The sequence below is a fragment of the Neodiprion virginianus genome, chromosome 3 (genome assembly GCF_021901495.1).
Source record: "Neodiprion virginianus isolate iyNeoVirg1 chromosome 3, iyNeoVirg1.1, whole genome shotgun sequence".
In the NCBI taxonomy this organism is placed as follows: domain Eukaryota; kingdom Metazoa; phylum Arthropoda; class Insecta; order Hymenoptera; family Diprionidae; genus Neodiprion; species Neodiprion virginianus.
The window spans coordinates 8,021,206-8,043,069 of NC_060879.1; the positions used below are offsets into that span (position 1 = coordinate 8,021,206).

At 36.4% G+C, this 21,864-nt stretch overlaps 2 protein-coding genes across 5 annotated transcripts; one reads left to right on the top strand and one right to left on the bottom strand.

Moving 5' to 3' along the window:
- The first annotated feature begins 2,458 nt into the window (after positions 1-2,458).
- On the top strand, positions 2,459-13,274 carry LOC124301550 (DNA-directed RNA polymerase I subunit RPA1). 4 transcript variants are annotated; one of them, XM_046756740.1, is made up of 13 exons: positions 2,459-2,576; positions 4,408-4,595; positions 4,772-5,342; positions 5,646-5,991; positions 6,081-6,445; positions 6,908-7,266; positions 7,351-7,465; positions 7,549-7,912; positions 7,994-8,152; positions 8,625-10,658; positions 10,733-10,888; positions 11,285-11,588; positions 11,923-13,274. In XM_046756740.1, the coding sequence occupies exons 2-13, from the start codon at positions 4,412-4,414 to the stop codon at positions 12,039-12,041; spliced, it is 5,076 nt and encodes a 1,691-aa protein (XP_046612696.1). In that variant the 5' UTR covers positions 2,459-2,576; positions 4,408-4,411; the 3' UTR covers positions 12,042-13,274. The 4 variants fall into 4 exon arrangements, with proteins under 4 accessions (XP_046612696.1, XP_046612695.1, XP_046612693.1 ...); XM_046756739.1 differs by lacking the exon at positions 2,459-2,576 and adding an exon at positions 3,188-3,258; XM_046756737.1 differs by lacking the exon at positions 2,459-2,576 and adding an exon at positions 3,561-3,727.
- LOC124301554 (thioredoxin-2) lies at positions 12,853-18,879 on the bottom strand. The gene is made up of 4 exons (XM_046756746.1): positions 18,689-18,879; positions 13,604-13,720; positions 13,392-13,505; positions 12,853-13,273 (listed from the first exon to the last, which is right to left on the bottom strand). The coding sequence occupies exons 1-4, from the start codon at positions 18,710-18,712 to the stop codon at positions 13,211-13,213; spliced, it is 318 nt and encodes a 105-aa protein (XP_046612702.1). The 5' UTR covers positions 18,713-18,879; the 3' UTR covers positions 12,853-13,210.
- Positions 18,880-21,864: the final 2,985 nt, after the last annotated feature.

The window sequence follows — 21,864 nt, forward strand, 5'->3', positions numbered from 1 at the left end:
TATGTGCACTTGAGGTGACCCATGTTTCGTGGTGGTGTCATATGTCGCGGACGTTAGTGCCGTGTGCACTCTCGAGGTCACGACCCGCTGAGTTCTAGTCGTAGTTTACTACTTAAGTATTCTCACTATCCTGTTCCTTACAAGGTCTATACCTATATTGAAAGTATTATATCGGTTACTCATTATTTGGTTAGTTTGACAGCGTGTAAATATATAGAATTGCGTACATGTTATAATTAATTACCATCATTATTCACCTTATATATCCTCAGTCAACGCCTGGAGTACAATAGTGATTATTTATGGAACACAGTTGTTATTTATGTAATATTAAGCTAATACTAGGATTGCGCTGCTGTGAATATTCTTAGGTGTTCGTGTTGTAACAATCTTAACAGAGCTAGGGTATTTAAGAATTTTGATAGTTTAAAGCTTTGGAGTAGGTTTACGTATGTGCTTTCTTATAATTCTCTTCGGTAATTGTTAATTCCTATATTGATATAGATCGGCTTGAAAGTTATTGGAGTGTTCTTGTTTGTTGGTCACCTATTACTGGGCGTTGCCACGTATACATTTTTAAGTCTAATCCTTGGTGATCGTGCAATACTTGTAAGAAGCTAGGGATATGTTTTCTTACGTTTCATCTCACAACTGGTATAAGCTTTGTTCACCTTAAAGGGTTGATTGTTATTGTATTCATACATTAATTGTAATTTTGTTTGGAATATAAATGTTTGTCAGGTTGTTTCGCCTTACAGAATCATCCCGTGAGTTGATTTACCTACAATTGTTTTGTCATTAAGCTTCGTCAATATGTTCTCCAGGTGTTCTGTATGACTCCACATGGGAGATCTGCATTACCCCCATATGTTTATGCGCGTTGCCTACAATACGGCGTTACTGAGAAAAATCTATAATTCATACTAGATAATTGGTATTTACGGTGTTGAAGGTTTCGCAGTCACTGGTTTTATGAATCATTGCAGCAGTGCATCTAGTTTTACATTATATGGTTTTACAGCCCTTATCTCCAGGCTATATGGTACAGCGTAAGTTGCTTATAGTGCAGCTCTCAGCTCCGGATGCGCAAATGGCATTGTTGAGTGTTATATAATAATTGAATATAATAGTGTTAGTTAATTATGATGTCAATATAGTAATAATATATAATAATGTATAATGATATCATGGCTCTTTGTAGTCCGAGGATCTCGTAACATAGTTTTAGGCCCTGGTTAATGAATTTTACAGTTATTTCCATGTAGGGATATTTCGAATAGTTAGACAGTTGTTTTATACCTTCTGGTTACAAGATTCTCGTACTTGCGAGTTCGGTTAGTTGATAAAAGTGACATATAATAATAATAATCGATAAAACGTACGGACGTTCCGGCCGGACGTTACAGTGTGACCAAACTGTGTTCCTCGTTTGTCCACTAGCTGCGCTATCGTACTAGGGTATTGTAGCTATAAATATACATTCGCGATAACCTCGTAGAGCCTCGTGTTCGTGTGTACTGTAAATTCTCATAATAAAACAATTTTTTAAAAATACAAATTTATAAACGAAACATTAGACCAGAAAATTTAACAGTACTTGTAAAAAACGGTAATAGGATTTTACCTGCGTTGACCACGTACGAGACATGCAAGCACTCTTCCACTGCACTAATAGTCAATACTATATCTATAAGTTGATGTATCGAACAGTGTCTCAAATGTCGTGTGCTCCAGCTTAGGATTCACAGTTTGTCTGGCAATTAATCAGCTTAACTTCTTTTGACGATAAAAAATAACTATTCTTTCCACAGATTGAGCGGTAAAAAGATGGTTACATCTGAAAATGTTATGATATTTATTGCTGGAAAAGATCGTATACATATATCAAATAAATAATCATTATAACCCTACGCGTCTTTCGTTCGTAAAGAGAAATATTAGGTTTTAATGAGCACTCCACTTATTTTTGATTGATTCAAAATATCGTTTACCTTCTGTCATAGCACGGCTGTTCAAAGTTACCTCCTGACTCTCTCTATTCCAATTTAATTGGCTTACCCTGTGGTTGCACTGCTCCAAGTGGTGGAAATGAGCACTACGCTTTGCCACACTATGGTCTATGATAAGTCCATGGTCAGCCCCCTGACACTCACGACTGCTCGTATACCAAAAAATTGTACGCGTCTTGTCCCTGTTTTTTAGTTCCTCTACGTGGCGCTAGTAAACTTCTGACACGCTCGCTGCCCTCGCTGACCGCGCGCAAGCTCGTCAGGTAACTACTAGCGCTACTACTGATGGAAATTGGCGGCAGAATCGAGGAACATTTTGCAAACCACTTTTAGCAGCGTGTGTCAGGGGCAGCCCCCCCCCCCCCCCCGCCGATCAGCGCGTACAATTTTTTAGTATACGAGCAGTGGTGAGTGTCACGGGGCTGGGTAAGACCGTGGTACATGTGGTAGCACGTCGGCCATATTGATGAGCTAAGTTTTCGGGCGCCACGTTTAAACGATTCACTTTAGGCAGTTTTAGTTTTTCGGACAAATCGTTGTCATAAACTATTTCCTCGAACTGTATAGGTATGTACGAACACAGCTTCAATTTTTTTGTATAAGAAACTGTGCAGGTAAGCACATTTTTTTTCAATCCAATTTTAATTCCGGCGTACATTCTATAGAGGTGCAAAGCACCTCACATAGAACCAGAATAATACTCAGTATAAATGTATACAAAGAAAAAACCAAACCTGAATAAATATAGATACAAATACATTACTTGGTATCACAGCATTGACATTATTTACAGTTCCAGAAGCGTTACTTATACTTACAGGTGAAATATAGTCTTATTCTCTACTTCGATCTCACATTGATTTTTGAGTTTTGAAAAGGGTCTGTTTTTGCAGTTAGGAGCTACACAATAAGGCATGTTGTATATTATTCTCACTCACTATTCAATTAAAAATATCGCTGTGGAAAATTATTGGCTACCTTCTGATCTAATCTATACGATAACAACAACAATCCGTCAAAGTGCAAGCCGTAAACGCTTATGAATATCCGTGGTATTCATATGTATGTAAGTTTGACGGCCTCCAAACTTATTGTTGGTTGTTTACATGCGTGAGTCCTAGGACCGATCGGCTTAGCGTGGGCGTTACGAACGACTGGACTCGAAAGGAGCAGTCGTGGATAAACTATGCTGCGTCATAGTCGTACTCATTTCTAACTTATAGAATACCAACAATTTGTGTTGATTTAGGTAAGATCCGTATAGTGGTATAAGTTAGTCATAGTTATATATATATAATGTACTGAATATTCCTTTAATTATAGCGATTATTCACTGCAACAACACGTGTTGGTTATCTCAACCTGCCCAACAATCGTTATTGTTAAGTTTCTACAACAGAAACTTACATGTATATCTATTTAGCTGTTATGTATACCTATATCTATTTAGCTCATCAATATGGCTGACGGCGCTGATTCCCCTTCCGTCTTTCGCTTCAGCCGCGCTTGCCGAGGCTCCGTCCATAAATCCATGCTTTACCATCTCTATCTTTAGTTTACACCAGTTTACACGATCTGTTCCAAAGTGTACCACGTGCCATCACCGGCCATGTGCGCCCACAAAAACATTTACCGAAATTAATGTCACGAAATTTTAGAGTTTTGAATTGCTAAAAAAACCTGAAGCTTCGAATTTGAAACTGTATGTATTGCCATAGGTAGTGGTTTTTGAGTTATTTTACTTTGCACAACATCTATTTACACGGTTGAATGATCACAATAAATTCTTGCCACAGTCTCGCACAGGAGGTTAAATTACATTCACAATCAGGCTGTTATATCGGCACAGAGGTTTTCAGGAATTCTCGAATCCCATGACTGTCCTAATATTACATACGACAAAACCAGCTGAGAAGACTGTCAGCGTCTGCTATGAGTCTCGTCCCGAAAGCATTTGGCAGTACTGACAGTAATCTCATTACATCTCTGTTACATCCGTTCATAGAGGGTTGATATAATAAGTATCCAGTTCCTTGCGTATTTTCGGAGTGACTCTTGGATTAGTTGTGTTAATGATGTAGCATCCAGTGAAATCACTCCATTGTACAAATAGACACTACGTTGCTTCTAACAAGTATAAACTATTATTGAATCTTGGTGATATCTATAATAATTCAATAATAGATTATATACGAGGTCGAGAATTCCTACTCATCAGTTAACAAGTATAAATCTTAATTTCAAGTTTATTACGATAAACCTCTAATGAAGGGTACAACTAGAATTAATCAGAGAAATTGATTTTAGATTCTTAAACTTGCTTCATATGTCCACGATCCATTAACTACAAATGATTGGTACTCGTAATGTAATTAAATTAAATTTTCAATAATTTTAGAAAAATGTACAAGCAATTAAAATCAGGCATGACAATGTCTGCAAAACATCTGGTCCTAGAGAACCTGGAATTTTCAATGTTTACTAACGAGGATATTCGCAACTTAAGCGTTACAAAAATCAGCACACCTTTGTCTTTCAACATTTTGGGCAATCCACTGAAAGGCGGACTCTATGACCCGGTGTTAGGTAAGTATTCTATTTTCTCCAAGGAAGACTACTTTTACAACCATGTGAAAAACTATTTCAGCTTAATTTAAATAGTTCTTAATTGTAAATGTATCTACTGTATTGAAGTCATCCTTGCCATGTGTTAGTTTTTTAATTATCAGCTTGTTTGATTATATTGAAACATTCATTTCAAGGTCCAGTGAGCGAAAAGTCAGATCCCTGTGGAACATGTGGCGGAAATATAACAAAATGTTCGGGACACTTTGGACACATAGACTTGCCATTGCCTGTGGTAAATCCGTTATTCCACAAGCAGCTGGCTAGCATCATCAAATTGACTTGCTTGCGTTGTTTCAAACTGCAAGTACCAGAGCCTATGAAACTGTTGTTGGTAGCTAAGATAAAACTGTTGGATGAGGGGTTTGTCTCAGGGCTTAGTGATTTGGAACAAGAAGTTCAATCCATTATAGCTGCCGGCGGCGATGGTACTGGAACAGTTGAATTCGTTAAAGAAGTTATTGAGGCTCATGTAGAGAGGCTTCATAATCGTCAGAGGTTAAATCACATTGTGCCCCTTCTTGCTGAAGAGAATCGTTCTAATGCAAGAAATGTTAATATGCAAAGATGGATGCACGTCGAAAATATACTCAGGCAATTTCAATATGTACCTATCTGCATACATTGTCAAGATAGTATCCCAAAAATTAGTACGTTCAGAAACCGAATTATGACTACTAAATCAGCCAATGATGAGCTGGATGCAAGGTAAGCCATTAGGAGGCTAATATGAACGATTCACATGCTTCTCCTCAACTTGGGAAAGTTCCACTGCACTACCCACATTATAATATCATGCAAAGAAATCAGTTTTAAACTTCGTAATGACCACAGACGTATTTTTCGTGTGTACAACTGATATTAGTATGCCAAATTTAGCTGTAATTTTTGGAAATTTATAGATATTTACAATATAACTCCATCTTGTTGAAATGTGGAATGACATTATATTCAATGAAACCTGAGAAATTCTAAGAAGGTGACGTACTCATAGATTGATTACCTTTTCAGCAAAATTAAACGAGGAATCGTTAGACGACTGGAAACTGTTCTGATGATGCCAGACCAGACGCAAAAGTATTTGCGTGAGCTCTGGAATACAGAAAGAGATGTATTGAAAATAATAATGCCTTGTTTGAGTACAGTGCATACGGAATATCCAACAGACATTCTGTTCTTCAGTATAATACCTGTACTTCCACCGATCGTAAGGCCAGTTAACTACGTCAATGGACAACTGATAGAACATCCTCAATCCCAAGTCTATAAAGCTATTATACAGGATTGCTTGGTGCTCAGGAACATTATACAAACAATTCAAGATGGAGACACTTCAAAACTTCCCGAAGAAGGCCGAGTAAATGAAGAAATTATAATTTGCCAGAGTATTTTCGTTCCATTTCATCGGTAAAAGTTTACTTTACAAATTTTCTTCAAATTTTATAGATTGTTTTTGAACAAATAAGGGGAAATTCGCCGTCGGAAAAACTTCATAATGCTTGGCAGCAGCTCCAAGCAAATGTCGATCATCTGATGGATCGTGATGTAAATAAAACGACGGAATCAGCAAACTGCCAGGGGCTGAAACAGGTGATTGAGAAGAAAGAGGGTGTCATTCGCATGCACATGATGGGGAAACGGGTGAATTTTGCAGCAAGATCAGTCATCACTCCAGATCCTAATTTAAACATCGACGAAATTGGTATCCCCGAAGCTTTTGCTTTGAAGCTGACTTACCCAGTTCCGGTAACACCTTGGAATGTTGCCGAATTACGACAAATGATAATTAACGGACCAAACGTACATCCAGGGTAATTTATTTTTACATGCACTCTTTTCACATCTGTGTATTATTTTAAAATAATTGAATCGATACGGACACTGAAACAAACTTTTCCGCAGCAATGTGTTTTTTTTTTTTTTCGTTTTTTCTTATCCTCGAAATGAACGTATAGTAATATTCCAAGAGCATTATTAATTAATTTTTCAAATAAGTAACTAATTTCTAAAGGGATATTTATCGATTCCATAGTTTTTTTCATGCAGTTGGTAAATCGAATCTCAGAAAATACTTATAACAGGGTTTTTTATTGTTAATATTTTTGATGATATTAAACATTAAACTCCGTATTGAAGCTAAAACATAATTTTGTGAATTCATTGCATTGGGAACAAGCATACTGAATCAAAGACAAGCATTCGTCAGTGGAAAAACTTATAAAAAATATACGTAAAAATTTTCTACTCCTTTATACCACTTATTTAAATTCCAGGGCAGTTTTGGTGGAGGGTGAAGATGGCTCAACAACTCGTATAAGCGCGAGTGCAGCTGTGCAAAGAGAATCAATTGCAAAACGACTTTTGACTACAAGCGTCAAAGCGACCAAATTTTTTAATGGCGTAAAGATAGTTCACCGTCATTTGCACAATGGAGATATCTTGCTTTTGAATCGTCAACCTACTTTGCATAAGCCAAGTATCATGGCCCATAAAGCCAGGATATTGAAAGGGGAGAAAACGTTGCGCCTTCACTATGCCAATTGTAAAGCTTACAACGCTGACTTTGACGGAGATGAAATGAATGCGCATTTTCCACAAAACGAACTTGCTCGAAGTGAAGGATACAATATAGGTAAACCTAGGAATCTCTGCAAAATTTTTTGCCAGTATAAAATTCGACTAGTCTAATAACCCACCATTTCATAAATTTTCTTAGCCAACGTTTCTAACCAGTACCTCGTCCCGAAAGATGGTACACCATTAAGCGGTTTGATTCAAGATCACATGGTTTCTGGAGTACGTTTGACTCTCAGAGGAAAATTCTTTTCAAGGTGATTACTACAAAACTGTTTAATAATAAAGTAAAACCTAAGAATTAACTGTTATTTGACATTAATAACACTTTTCTCTACAGAGAAGACTACATGCAGTTAGTTTACTGCGCATTATCAGATATTCAGGGTGATATAACGCTATTACCACCTGCCATTATCAAACCAAAGTTATTGTGGTCAGGCAAACAATTGTTATCAACAGTCATAATTAATGTTACACCACGAGGCAAAGCGAAGATTAATCTTGCAGCTAGCGCAAAGATTGGCCCAAAAGCATGGGAAGCTAGGAAGCCGCGACGTTGGAAATGTGGCACCGAATTCAGTGATCCAAAAACAATGTCAGAAGCTGAAGTAGTTATACGTAATGGCGAACTGCTAACCGGTGTTCTCGACAAGATTCATTACGGTGCTACACCTTATGGCTTAATACATTGCGTATACGAGGTTTGTATTTTTAGAGTTTGTAATTCATTGCAACTGAATGTGTAATTTTTTCAACGTGTTTGATGTAAATCTCTGAAACAGCTTTATGGTGGTACATACTCAAGCAGGATGCTGAGTGCGTTTGGAAAATTATTCCAAGCATTTCTGCAGCGAGATGGCTTTACTTTGGGAATAGAAGATATCTTAATTCTTTCAAACGCTGATGAAGAACGTACGAAATTCATCGAGTCATGTAGAAAGGTAACAATGATACTTTGCATCATAAGATATGGGGAATTGATCTATTTGAAATTCAAAATACAAGTACAATTCGTAACTTCGATGGAACCTTGTCTAGTTTTACAGAAATCTTAATGAAAGTCTGCTTCTGAAATATGTTGTGCGATTGCAGAAAATTCTCAATCCAGCGCGAAGACGAAATCCAATCCTTAAATAAATGCTCTTAGGACTGTAGAATATAATAGAACGCCAGATAGTTTTTTGAGACTTCCGTCATCGTTCAAAGATAATTTTGATCGTTTGAGACGGTTTTAGAATATGCATACTCTTATCGTCTGGGTTGTGTGTACTTGCGTACTTTGTATTCTAAGTAGCAGATCTACCAAAATAAGTGTTAAGTTATAAGCTTGTCTGACCTATGTACTGAATTTTTACTCAGCACATAATTCACATCAGATTGACAATATGTTCTTCCTGTATTGTCATATTTCAGATAGGTGAAAGCACCCAGAAATCAGTGCTTGAGTTGCCTGAAGACACACCGATGACAGAAGTCAAATCAAAAATACAAGAATCCTATTTGATAAATCCTAAGTTCCAAGCGCAAATCGATCGTAAATACAAAACTGCTCTGGATGTCTATACGAATGACATAAACAAAACATGCCTGCCAGCTGGACTCCTTAAAAAATTTCCGGATAATAATTTGCAACTTATGGTTCAGTCCGGAGCAAAAGGTTCGACTGTTAACACCATGCAGATTTCTTGTCTACTTGGGCAAATCGAATTGGAAGGAAAGAGACCGCCGCTTATGATCAGTGGCAAAAGTCTTCCCTCTTTCGCTGCTTATGATCCAATGCCAAGAGCAGGCGGCTTTATTGACGGTCGTTTTATGACGGGAATCCAACCCCAAGAGTTCTTCTTCCATTGCATGGCAGGCAGAGAAGGGCTGATTGATACTGCGGTGAAAACCAGTAGATCTGGATACTTGCAGAGGTGTTTAATTAAGCATTTGGAAGGCTTAACAGTCAGTTACGACTCAACCGTTCGCGATTCTGACGGCAGTTTAGTTCAGTTATATTACGGAGAAGATGGGCTCGATGTACCGAGTTCTCAATTTCTGAAAAAAGAACAACTGGATTTTTTGGTCCATAATAGAAACGCGATTGTTGAAAAGGAATTGCTAAGCCGTCTCAAAGAGGATTTGAGCACTGAGCACATCTTGAAATCAGGGCGGAAAATGCAAAGGTGGATGAAGAAACATGGTGATCCTTTACAAAAGCGGCGCAATAGCGAATTTACCAAATTTTCCGAAAAAAATCGACTAAGTGATCCCAAGTATAATAAGATCAATGAAGTTTGCGGCAGAAGCAAGGGTGCACTACGTTTGATGAGAGAATGGGTAAATACTGACGAAGAAACTAAGGAAAGTTACAAGTGCTCACGATGCCCTGACCCTGTATTTTCAAAATACAAACAGGACTCTAACTATGGAGTTCTAACGGAAAGAATAGAAGGCTTGATAAACGATTATATCTCAAAACGAAAAGTCGAAAACTCCGCAGATATATCCGAAGATGAACTCAGAGACCTCTTATCATTCAAAGTAATGAAGACCCTTTGCCAGCCAGGAGAGCCTGTAGGATTACTAGCAGCGCAATCAATTGGAGAGCCGTCAACGCAGATGACGTTGAATACTTTCCATTTTGCGGGACGTGGTGAAATGAACGTAACCCTCGGAATTCCAAGATTACGAGAAATCCTTATGATGGCCTCGAAGAATATAAAGACACCTTCAATGGAAATTCCGTTTAGGCCGAATCTTGAAAATCTAGAAAAACAATCGAACGAATTAAGATTAAAGTTAACCAGATGCACTTTGTCAAACGTCTTAAGAAGCATTGATGTAGATGGAAGATTAGAAATCGAACCTCAGAGAAGGATGACTTATAAGCTGACGATAAAATTCTTACCTCACAAAAGCTACAAACGAGAATACTGTGTGAAACGCAAGTACGTTTTACAGGCAACGGAATATTTATTCTTCAGAGAACTGTTTAAGGAAATAAAAAAGGCAGCTCAAGTACCCGGAGCATTGCTGTACACTGAGGAGAACAAGGAACCAGCGAACGACGATCAACTAGACGCAGATGACCCTGAAAGTGTGCCTAGCAGTCAGACTAAAGGGAGATTAGATTTCGGGGAAATGCATGAATCTTCTGATGAAGATGAAGCTGCCGAAGACGCAGATGCGACCGCAGCTAGGTCACTTTCCAGACACCAAGAAAATCAGGAATATGACGACCCTGAAGAAACGAGTGATGACTCCGACGAAAACGAAGACGAGAAAATGCGAGATGACAAAACTGTGGCAACTGAATCAAACAGAGCTGAAGAGACAGAGAAGAGTGAGTTCGAAAATCTGCTTGCAGAGAAAAGGAAAAAACTAATTGTCGACATGTACCCCCATGCTATTGAGTACGATTTTGATGACAAGAAATATTTATCATGCGAATTAAAGTTCTGGGTAAGTATCATCGTTAGAAAAAGTTAATAATAATCATACCAATATAAATGCTATTATAAAAATTCATTTTGCAGCTACCTTTGAAAATGTCAAAACTGGACTTATCTACGATCATTAGATCAGTCGCAGAAAAGGTCGTACTATGGGAAACGCCTCAGATAAAGCGAGCATTTACATTCCAAAATCTGAACAATGAAACTGTTCTGAAAACAGATGGATTAAACATTGTGGTAAGTATACAATCGTCATTTTATTTCAATTGTCATTGATATTGTGTAAAGCACTCACTGAAAAAAGTAGATGAAGTAAAACTGAAGTCTCCATTATGGTTTTCCAATTAGATTCTTGAAATGTCCTACTTTTCATGTTCACAACAGCTTTAATAGTGAAGAATTTTTTTCAAAATTCAGCTTTCAAATCGCTACATTTTCGACATTATGAAAAGATTCGGATCGTTGGCATTCTCTCTATAAAATTAAAAAAAATACTCGTAGCAAAACGTTTGGTAAGCTACTTGTTCTATATTTTTGCTAAAACAGCCTACCTTGTATTGTATAGACCATTATCTAATCTAATTGTTGCTACTTTTGGTTTGAAAATATTAACTCGTTCTATTTCTTCCTCAGGAAATGTTCAAGTACAATGAAATCCTAGATCTCAACAGATTATACTCTAATGACATATACGGGATTTCGCAAACCTACGGCATCGAAGCAGCGAATAGAGTTATAGTAAAGGAAGTGAAGGATGTGTTTAAAATGTACGGAATTACTGTTGATCCACGACATTTACTTCTGATCGCCGACTACATGACTTTTGACGGAACTTTCCAACCGCTAAGTCGTAAAGGAATGGAGAACTCTGCATCTCCCCTCCAGCAAATTAGTTTTGAGAGTTCACTCACCTTCCTGAAAAATGCTACGCTCCATAGTAAGCAGTCGTATTATTAAATTTGTTTCAATCCTTCGAAAATCGGAAAGTAAATACCGTATTGTTCACAATATAAGCGGGCCCTGCAGATAAGAAGACTCCCAATTCTAAGACAATATTTCAGGGTGTTTCCCTTAGTTACTGGAAATGAGACTGGCCCGCGAATAAGACAACGACCATTTCGGTCAGTGCTCTCAACGGTCTCTACTTATATTCGGAACAATACGGTATATAATGAAATGAAAGTCGTTTCAAATTTCCATAAAGATTGTTTCTTCATTCACAGTGAAGTCGAACTTTCACTGTTTTTTTTAACTACAATTATTCATTCCAGACAAACGAGATGACCTTGTTTCACCATCCAGTCGCTTGATCATCGGTCAACCTTGCAAATCCGGAACAGGATCATTTGATTTGATGCATAGAATGGAAAGGTACATTCTGGGTCAGTGACCAATAGAGTAGAAGTTATATTTACACAATCACAAACATGTGCCCACTAAGAGCAGAAATTCATGAAATAAATTACTTAATCAAAGTAAAATTGGGTCCAAATATTCTTCAGACCTGAACAATTAAAAAATAAACAGGTTATTACGAATTCGTTTGTGTGTCATTTTTAACCGCAGTCGACATGATTTACATGGAGTTTTTTCATCATATTTATAAATTATATCATTTGCTGCGATAACAGTGTTCTTTTTTTCATTTATCTGTCAATTCATTTTTGTACCTAGAGCTTGTGATTCGTATTAATCAACGCGTATTGTCAACTAAGTACAATATACTAAAAAACAGATAATACACTTTCTGTAACTTTTATAATCACATATTTATCAATTTTTTTTTTTTTTTTAAGAAAACTTTACTAAATTACTGAAAACAAACGGATGGATTGAACTTGTTCTAAAATGGATTCTCCTTGGTTTGTTACCTTACATTAACACAGTGACAGAAAATATTTTAATTAGCATTATCGCAGTCATAACTAATCAACTAAATCTGACACCTATTTTATATTACCAATATATCCTACCATCTGTATTGTATTCTATCATAAAATACAATTGCTTTTTGTAGACAAATCGGACAGATATTCGATAGCAACTTAAATCGAAGTGTTATGTACTGCAATGAATTTTATAAGAAGGCCGATATAAAGCGAACGAAAATGATTTGGCTGAAAAATTACTGATGATTGTATAATCATAATACTTGATGAGTATGATTATATGATACACGTGCATAATTACAGCATCAATGATTAAATTCCAATGTTTCCTTTCCTTTATTTTCATTCTACTTCAGTAATAACAAAACTGAACATTAAACTGTTTATTGTATACAGATTGGTATGTAATAATAATATATCTGTGCGACGGCACAGCAGAACAGTTTTTAACTGGATTTTTTCGTCGACAAATGACGCACTGACAATAAGCTTAAAAATGAGCGGAATATTTCAATTTCTGATTTCTATATACATATACATACGTATACATATATATATACATATATATATTTGTATATACTCATACGTATATATATATATGTATGTAATTATTTGTGTTTAGCATTGTTTACAATTAAAAATAATGGAATAGATTTCTTTTCACAGATTTTCACTTGTGTTTCTGAATGGTGTTTTTTAGTTTGTCAAAATTAGCACCGGCAAATGACTCCAGCTGAAACAATAATTTGCGATATTTAATTAACAAATATTTCACGCAGCATATAATTTGCGGCGCAAACGGAAGTAGAAAATATTCAGAGTAGAAAAAAATAATGTGAGAAACTTCTTACCACAGCAGAATTTTTTATAAAAACGAAGGTGGGCATGCTGGATATTTCATACTCGAAGGCAATATCCTCGCACTCGTCGACATCAACTTTGAGGATGATAACGTCATTGAGTTCCTGGAGAGGAAACAGGAAAATAAATTTGCACAAGTTCACATTGAAATGGAATTGTATAAAAATTCAATGTCCATCTGCAATTAGCATTTTGTTTTTACCTTGGACAATTCCTCGAGCTTTGGTGCAATCATTTTGCACGGTCCGCACCAAGTAGCAAAGAAATCTATGACGACCAGCGTATTTCCAGCCTCACTCAATTTGGCCTTGAGATCAGCCTAAAAATAGAGCAGAGAAATTGATTTAGTTTATTAAGAAAAAAGTGCTCGATAAGAAATGAATTATTTTCATGAACAGAACACCACGATAACTGAACTGTAAAGAGTCGTCTCGCTATACTGTATTAACACGTGAACAATATTCAATTTCACGAGGTTGAAGTTAATAATGTTATAGAAACGAAACATTGAGGAAAAAATCACTCTTTTCTTATTTTTACAATGACTTTGAAGGAACTAAGATATTGAAATATGAGTCTGTTATGTTTTATTATAATTCGTTGAATTGAAAACAATAACAAAATTGCGAAATGGTGGTTTTTCCTTAGCATGAATCATTAGGATAAGGTTACTAACTTCAACATGATAAATTTCTCGAAACAATTGTACTCGACGAAAGTAAACCACTGTTTTTCAAATGTTCCTTTATCCCAAGTTGTAATTAATTTAAGCAGGCAAAGTCGTACAAACATTAAATTAGCTAATTGTGCGGACTTTAAACACGTGTATACAAACGTGCAAGCGAATATTAATACATAATCCTAATAAAACTGCCAGTTAATTTCAACTAAAGAATGCAAGTCGAGTGTATTAAAAAAATTGGGAAAGTAAGATGAGCTCAGAAGACGACAATTAAATGAATTGCGTACTAAATATTGTGGTATATCAACTATGGGTCATAGAATTCACCTTTGACAATATGCTGATTCAACAGTGAAGAACTAACATGACCATTGTTTCTCTTCAAGGAAACTTTTATATGTACAAAATGTTGTCACGGCAACCAGGAAAAACAAGGCCAAGTCCTACTCTGTCGTGGGGTATGTTAATCAAGGTTTGTAGTCCTATTAATAGTATTATAGAACGTTGAAGATAGCTCAATCATAATATCGATTTTGTTACTAAATGGCAAAAAATGACATGTTTAGTATAAATATTCCAGGTAATTTAGACTTAGTATATTACGTGAAAACACGCTTCTGCACGAAACAATTTATTATGCCAGAGTTCTGGAATAATTTATGAGGGTATAACGTGGCGTCTCAATTTGTATAAATAGGTATGTATAGGTATTGAATTTCCTCTCACAAATTATTCCAGTTTTATCAGTAATATAATTGTGCATGTAATACATTCATTTTGTCAGACTCTAAAACCTCGGCTTAGTGTACAAAACCTATAAATAGTTTATATCTCTCGACTTTTCAGTACCTGCTAAATTCTATCGCACATAAATATATAACAGTATCTCACAGTCATTAGAATCGATTGATTTCATGTCATAGTTTTGACAACCCAGATACTTCTGTCTGGCAATACAAATAAGAAGTATGTGTTATCGTTCTTTTTTAGATACTAGACACTTGCTAATGTGTTTAAAGTGCAACAATTGACAATTGCCTTAGTGATGTCCTTATTCATCAATCAAATATTGTTTATCTATGTTCTCAAAAAGGTTTTGTAATATTAACAGGTTTGAATAATCAGAATTGCAGACTTTTGAAAACTAAACATCGTTATTGCAAGTCATGGACACGTTAGAAAAATTGGGCACCCAATGAGTGTGATTTCTTGATGCGTTTGATGGATTTAAATGAAACCAATGCTGAAATGTTTCGATTCCTTAATAAAACATTTCACCGCTGGTTTCATTCAAATCCATCAAGCGCATCAAAAATCACCCCGTTAGGTGCCCATCTTTGGGAGTTGTTTGTATCCCTCTAAACCGTTTATTAGCAGATAAAAAAATATATGAGTCTCTCAGTTTCTGGTGCACAACAACAACATATATGAACTAGATCAAAATCGAAGGGGTCGACCTTCCTAGTGTTACACATTAAAACTTGGACCAATTGCGTAGACCATCATAAAATTTCATTCGATTGCAGGATTACTGAAAGTTCATACGATTTTTCAAACTTTATATCAAGTTTAGATATTAAACCTAAATACATGACAAGATTACGTGATACGAAGTCAGATTTCATGTAATTTTTTAAGATAACGTAAAATTCGATAAAAATTTCAGCCAACCTTCAATAGGATACGATATCACGAAACTGTGCAAAATGTTACCGAGATTCAATGAAACAATTCTATTCGTAGATTTAAAAAATTTCGGTTTGTAAGGTTTCGCTAAAATGTAATAAGTCTCTTCAAAATTTCAGATAAAATTGTACAACATCTCCAAGAGATCTGGCAAATTTCATACTCGAAAATTTGGCAAAACTGCTCCAAATCCTTATCCAGAGATTTGACGATTATGCCAACCAAATTACATCACACACATATATCTATATCCCCCCCCCAGGAATATGGCGCGGTCGTGGTTTTGTGAATTGCGCGAAGTGTCGTAGTTTGTGAAAAAGATTCAATAGACCGCGGAATGTATTACTCTTAATTGAGATGTATATAACATTGTACACGCATGCTCTATATATAGCTCAAACAGATGACAACAAACTATCTCGTTGGCCTGTACTTTGATTAACGCTATTCCAACAAGTCATTCTTGCGGTGTCGAAAACATTTAGTTCCCCGCAGTACATTCTCCTTACCTGACGTAATATGAATAGTATTGAATTGTATTCCATGAGATACAGATTATATTACCACGTAGAAAAGAAAATTCGTGAACAAAGTATTTATACAATTCAACTTTCCTTGCCCAAAATAACCAATTGACATGATCCGTAAGACAGGCGGAGAATATCAAGTATCGTTTCCATCGTATACTACACGGAGAAAGGATTTGTTGAATGCACTAAATGTTGCGGTAAATTCAATAGGTCTTTTTATTTTTAAGTACATTTTTAAACCACCATTTAAAACACGAATTAAACAGTGAAACTTCCCGATAGCGGAAACCTATTTGGGGACGGAAGTATTGTCCGCTGATGACAACATCTGCTATTCGGAAGAATTTCCGTTCTATTACTATTATATTTTGCTGGAAATTTTTTTAAGAACATCCGTTATAAAGATGTGCCCGCTATTAATTAAGAGATGTTCGATACTTACTGTATGTAGAATATGGATACAAAATCGGTGTAACAGAATACGGTGACGCTGTAATTGTTTCAATCGTTGTTTCTTAACTCCTACATCTCCTTAATTAAGGGAGTTCCCTAATCTATTTCGACATTATCGTATACATCTCAAATTATCCAAGTCCACGTATCTCAAATGCGAAAAAGGGCATAAAAGCCCCATTCTACATACAGTTCTGAACAAAACCATTCTAAAATATTTTCATTTAACATAAAAATAAAGGAATGGTATGATTTCTACGATTTCTTCGATTTTGTAAAACCCGTGCCATTTGTATTGTGAAATGTATTCGAGTATTTTCGTTCAGAATGGTGTATAGAATTGGGCTGTTAAGCTCTTTTTCGCGTTTGAAACACGTGGACTTCGATATTTGGAGATATATACGACAACGTCGAAATCGACTAAAGGGCACTTCCTTAAAAGGTGCATCAAATCACCGGGTCACGAGAAGAGTAAAGAACCAAACAAATCCGTGAGCCAATTCATGTTACAATTAGGGGAGCGCGGTATTTCGGTATACCGAATTTTTTTCGGCATCTCCTTGCTCGAAATGTATCGGTATGGGAACCTTCTGTCAATACCGATACCGAAATATGGAAAATTCGGTAAATAGCAAATAGTTACAATATATCTGGGCGAAAATTAGCTGACGCACACAATCGTCTTTCCGCTTTTTTGCAATCCGTCTGCACATATATCTAACATAGATTTCGTCATTGCGGTGATAAAGAAAGTATTTGAATTTATTTTCATCGTCATTTGTTACGTAAGCGAATATGACTCCTAATCTACCTACATTCCAAGTTATATCATCGAAGAGCTAGATTATGTTCATTAAGAATCAAGATTATCACAAGGTTGAAGTTCCTAAGGAAACATTAGGGAAAAAATCACTATTTTCTTATTTTTACAATGTCATGAAGTATGATTATGTTTTGTTTTATGACGGTTTTTCCTTCGCATGAATCGCATAAATCGTTACGATAACGTTACCAACTTCAACATGATAAATCAGCGACGCATCCAGTTCAGTTAATTAGAGAATCACGCCGGTTTTCATGCGTAATCGCAGCGACGGTTGTTTGCCGGTTATCAATAAAGTATTTCCGGCACATTGCATCGAGCATTGCGTACTACATAGTCGATAAACCTACATGTACTTACGCCAACGAATTGCAGATTGCGTAGATTGTACTGCATAAACTACGTACTCTAAGACAAAAACGAGTGTCCGAGCATAGTGTTGCATAATGAGAATCACATTTCTCGGATTCGTAATTATTTGGCTCGCGATTTCTGGTGTGATCAATATTGCAAAAGCAAGTCTGATACGGGCAGTCGAGGAGCGAAAGTCGAAGAGAAGGATAAAAGAGGCCGAAAAGAGGCGGCAAAAATGCCGAAGTTGTATGTGAGCCTGATGAGGCAATAGTGCGAAGAGGAGTGCCGACATTTTATCAAATGATATCGCTCAGATAGTTGGTCAATTATCAACAGATAAACAATTCGGATGCGTAAACGTGCTGTACTAATGCGTACTTAGGCTTTAAAGTTTCTACCTGTATGCACTGAGAGCATACTCTACGAACGCGTTCAACCGAGTGTGATATTCTTTACGAATCGGCACAGTCTTAAAGATATAACGGTTATAACCCTGGATTTGGTTAACTTCGGGAATAAGACATACGTCCATCGGTCACTCTGCCAGCGACAACTAACACGCCACGCAGCAATTATTTCCTTCTCTATTTCTTATCAAGGTTATCCGCCCGCCTATTTCTTCACCAGCGTAATAATCTTTAGGTTAAACTTGTTCATCTGGTTAGTGTTCTCGTTCAACATGTCACTTGTATTCATTTTGTTTCTCACTCTCTCGCGTTCTTCCGATTTTTGACTTATTGTTAAAGGGAGTGGACTTACCGAGCTAGTAATTTGGAGAACCATTTTTAACGATGAACGAGTTGCTTGCCTGCGGCGTACTTCGCGATGCGATCACTCGATTTGGTAAGTTCGTACTAACTCGCGATATACAAGCACTGGAAGGCTGTACCTGAACTGCCCAGTTGAAAAGTGAACGCAAAACTTGGGGAGTGGAGACCAATGATCAAACGACGAATACCGCCACAGTATCGGTGACGCCACTGTCGCGGATACGACGTGGTAGTGGAAGGTGGCTCCGGAAATTCCCGAAGAAACCCGAACCGATAAATGGATTGTTATCAGTACAAAATCGATGTACAATACATTCGTGAAACATTCAGCGATTCCTGATCACTATTTCATACGGTGTCACTTCCGGCTTCATTATTTGGGATTGAACCTGCAGTGCCTTTCCTTCACACTCTCAATACACTTTCGTCTGATTATTATTTTTCATATGTGGAACGTCATTGTGAATCATATAATGACCGAGGGACCGAATTGTTGCAATATCTTCTGGAAAAAATTTCCCTTCAAGTTAACCGATTACTCGGAACTTAGAATTCCGAATAATGCAGACTGTATATCTACAGGAAAGATGGAACAATCAAACTGAAAAGAATAAAAGAATTTCCGAATAATAATGCAATATTTTTCATTTTTTACGATTTGTATAATTCTTTACCATAGAATCTGGAATGGATCGATCTTTCCGGATTATTGTGAACTTGGAACAGAGCATTTTGTGTGATTGCTCTGCGATATTGTTCAGAAATTTTGAATTTCACATTGTTGGATTATTGTCGCGCGACGAAAGTATTGTCGAATTTTTCTATTCCTTCAAACATTCTTCGAATTCAGCTAAGACTGCTAGTTATTTTTTTGTATCATACAGGAATTGTTAATAATTGTTCCTCACGTACACAGCATGTATGATCTTGAAAATACCGTTACTTTATATCATTAAAATTTTTTACAAGTATCATTCAAAAGAAATATTTCTCATTTACATAAATTTATATAAACTTTTGGACTTTGATATGTTACGCATCACAAAATCTCCACAGTTATACCCCCTTCATTGATCAAGAATTTGAATATGTCGATGTTTCTGATAAACGAATTAGCAATAGAACATATTTATTAGTTTCTCTAATTGCATTGCAAGATTCCTGAAAATAAGGAGAAAGCACATATTGGGAAAATAAATTTTTTTTGACTCTCACATTTTCGGTAACTCAGAAGCTTTTGTTTGTGAGGATTCGTTGTATCATGCAAAGGAATGAATAGTAACCAATTGCCAATTATTCCTCAGTGTAAAAGACTGTAAATGATTGGCTGTATTATTTGACCACGTTATGCTCATTTCTCGTCATGAGACCGCAGCCTCAAGCATGGTGGGAAGTCTCAAGGATACCCACCGCCAGCGCTATACATATAGAGCTATCTACAAGTATGACTTAATTGTAAGACGTGTATAGTAAGGTTCCGGTTTCAGAAGCATGCGAATGTGCGTGTATGCGAAAAATAATGTTCATGTGTGCGTTCTTCATGTAATGTGTTTATGTGTAAGAATGACAACGTTATAACATTCATCAATGATCGCACCGCATACGATTACCTAGCTTGGGTACAGTGGAAAAACGATATCGAATATCGCAAGCATAAGGCTGATTAGACAACAGTATAATCATATTGTTAATAAAATATGAATTAATTTAGCAATTATTCTATACTTTGATAAATTTTATTGCCGTATACTTTCGAACGCGGATGTTTTTCATGTTGTTGTGCACTTTTGTAAAAATTCACTTGTTTATAAAACAATATCATTCCTCTTGGAACTATGTGAACATCCAGCTATTGTATTTAATGTTGATTTTTTCTATTGCACACCATGACGACATGTTCGATTACGATTATTGCGTGAGAGATACCAGACACGTCATTCTGACGCATCATGTCTAGCCGCCACGGTTTAAACTCGGCATCATCACAGATTTAGGAACCCACCAGTCAGCCATGCGATTGCGATACCAAGACCGAGCATTATACATATATTCCTACCTATTCCAAATAGGTGTGTATTGTACATCAGAGACGTACAATACGGTCGATTCTGACCCCGCCCTTAAATGTTTCAGCGGGTCAGGAATAAGCTGGGGCGAGTACTATGTTGAAGGTCGCCGAGGCTAATTTTATTTCTTCCTCTAGAAAATTCCGACGGTCAGAATTAAAAGGAATCGCGCGTGAACGCAACAGAACTAAATTAGTTATTTTCGTGGCAAGTGCGCATAAATAGAGATTCTTTGAAGAGTGTCAAGTTCCGCACAAGCCAAAGGCAAGTGCGAAACTCATACGAGCCAAGAAATCCATAGACTAAAAAAAAACGTTATTGGATTTAATAAATATTAATTGATACAGATAATGCATGAGTTTGCAAAGTACTTAGAGCACATTTATTCAAAGCGACACAATTCATGTAGTTTTTAATTTAAAAAATACGTATTTAGAATCAATAAAAAATAATTTAAATGAATTGAGTAGAGATTAAGCGACATAACTCACAGAGTTCCTCTTTTGGTTTGATATTTTTGTCCAAGTGCTGCATGCTTTACTCAAATGACGTTTACAAGGACCAATGGGATATTCTTCCGTTCAAAGAAGAAGTGGCATCGTATAGAAAAAACTGAAATCACAACGACTAACCCCATATTTGGATTAATAATGTATTTAATTGATTCAATGATTCCTTCAGTATTTGAGTGTTATACCAGTTCTGCGAACACGTAATGCAGTGCTCTAGGATATACATGTAAATGTAGTGTTAATTAGCTGCTGGGTGACATAAATTAAAATATTTTCTTCATACGATATACTATTGTCATTGACTGCCACCAAACAAGTTGTAGTAGCGTCACTCCAAAGTTAAGTAGTGTTTGGAAAACATGATTGGATCAAAACCATAGCCCGATAGATCGCATCGCATATGGTTCGCAGATTCGTAATGCGAAGGATTCGGGTATATGAAAAACTTTGAAGCTACTTATCAAGCGGGACAGCTTGCTGACTACTGACCGAAATTGGTACCACTTCGAATGAATTTATCATTTCGGTTGAAAAACACGAAACATGCACACAAAGAATCAGAAGACTATCAAATCAACAAAAAGTTT

Excerpts from the sequence above, each read along its gene's own strand:
- LOC124301550 (XM_046756737.1), top strand. Across the intron at positions 7,267-7,350 it reads AAGTGAAGGATACAATATAG|CCAACGTTTCTAACCAGTAC; the intron begins GTAAACCTAGGA and ends AAATTTTCTTAG. Across the intron at positions 10,659-10,732 it reads CATGCGAATTAAAGTTCTGG|CTACCTTTGAAAATGTCAAA; the intron begins GTAAGTATCATC and ends TTCATTTTGCAG.
- LOC124301554 (XM_046756746.1), bottom strand. The coding sequence starts at position 18,712 with ATGGTTCTCCAAATTACTAGCTCG. Across the intron at positions 13,721-18,688 it reads TTCTCCAAATTACTAGCTCG|GCTGATCTCAAGGCCAAATT; the intron begins GTAAGTCCACTC and ends CTCTATTTTTAG. Across the intron at positions 13,274-13,391 it reads TTATAAAAAATTCTGCTGTG|CTGGAGTCATTTGCCGGTGC; the intron begins GTAAGAAGTTTC and ends TTATTGTTTCAG.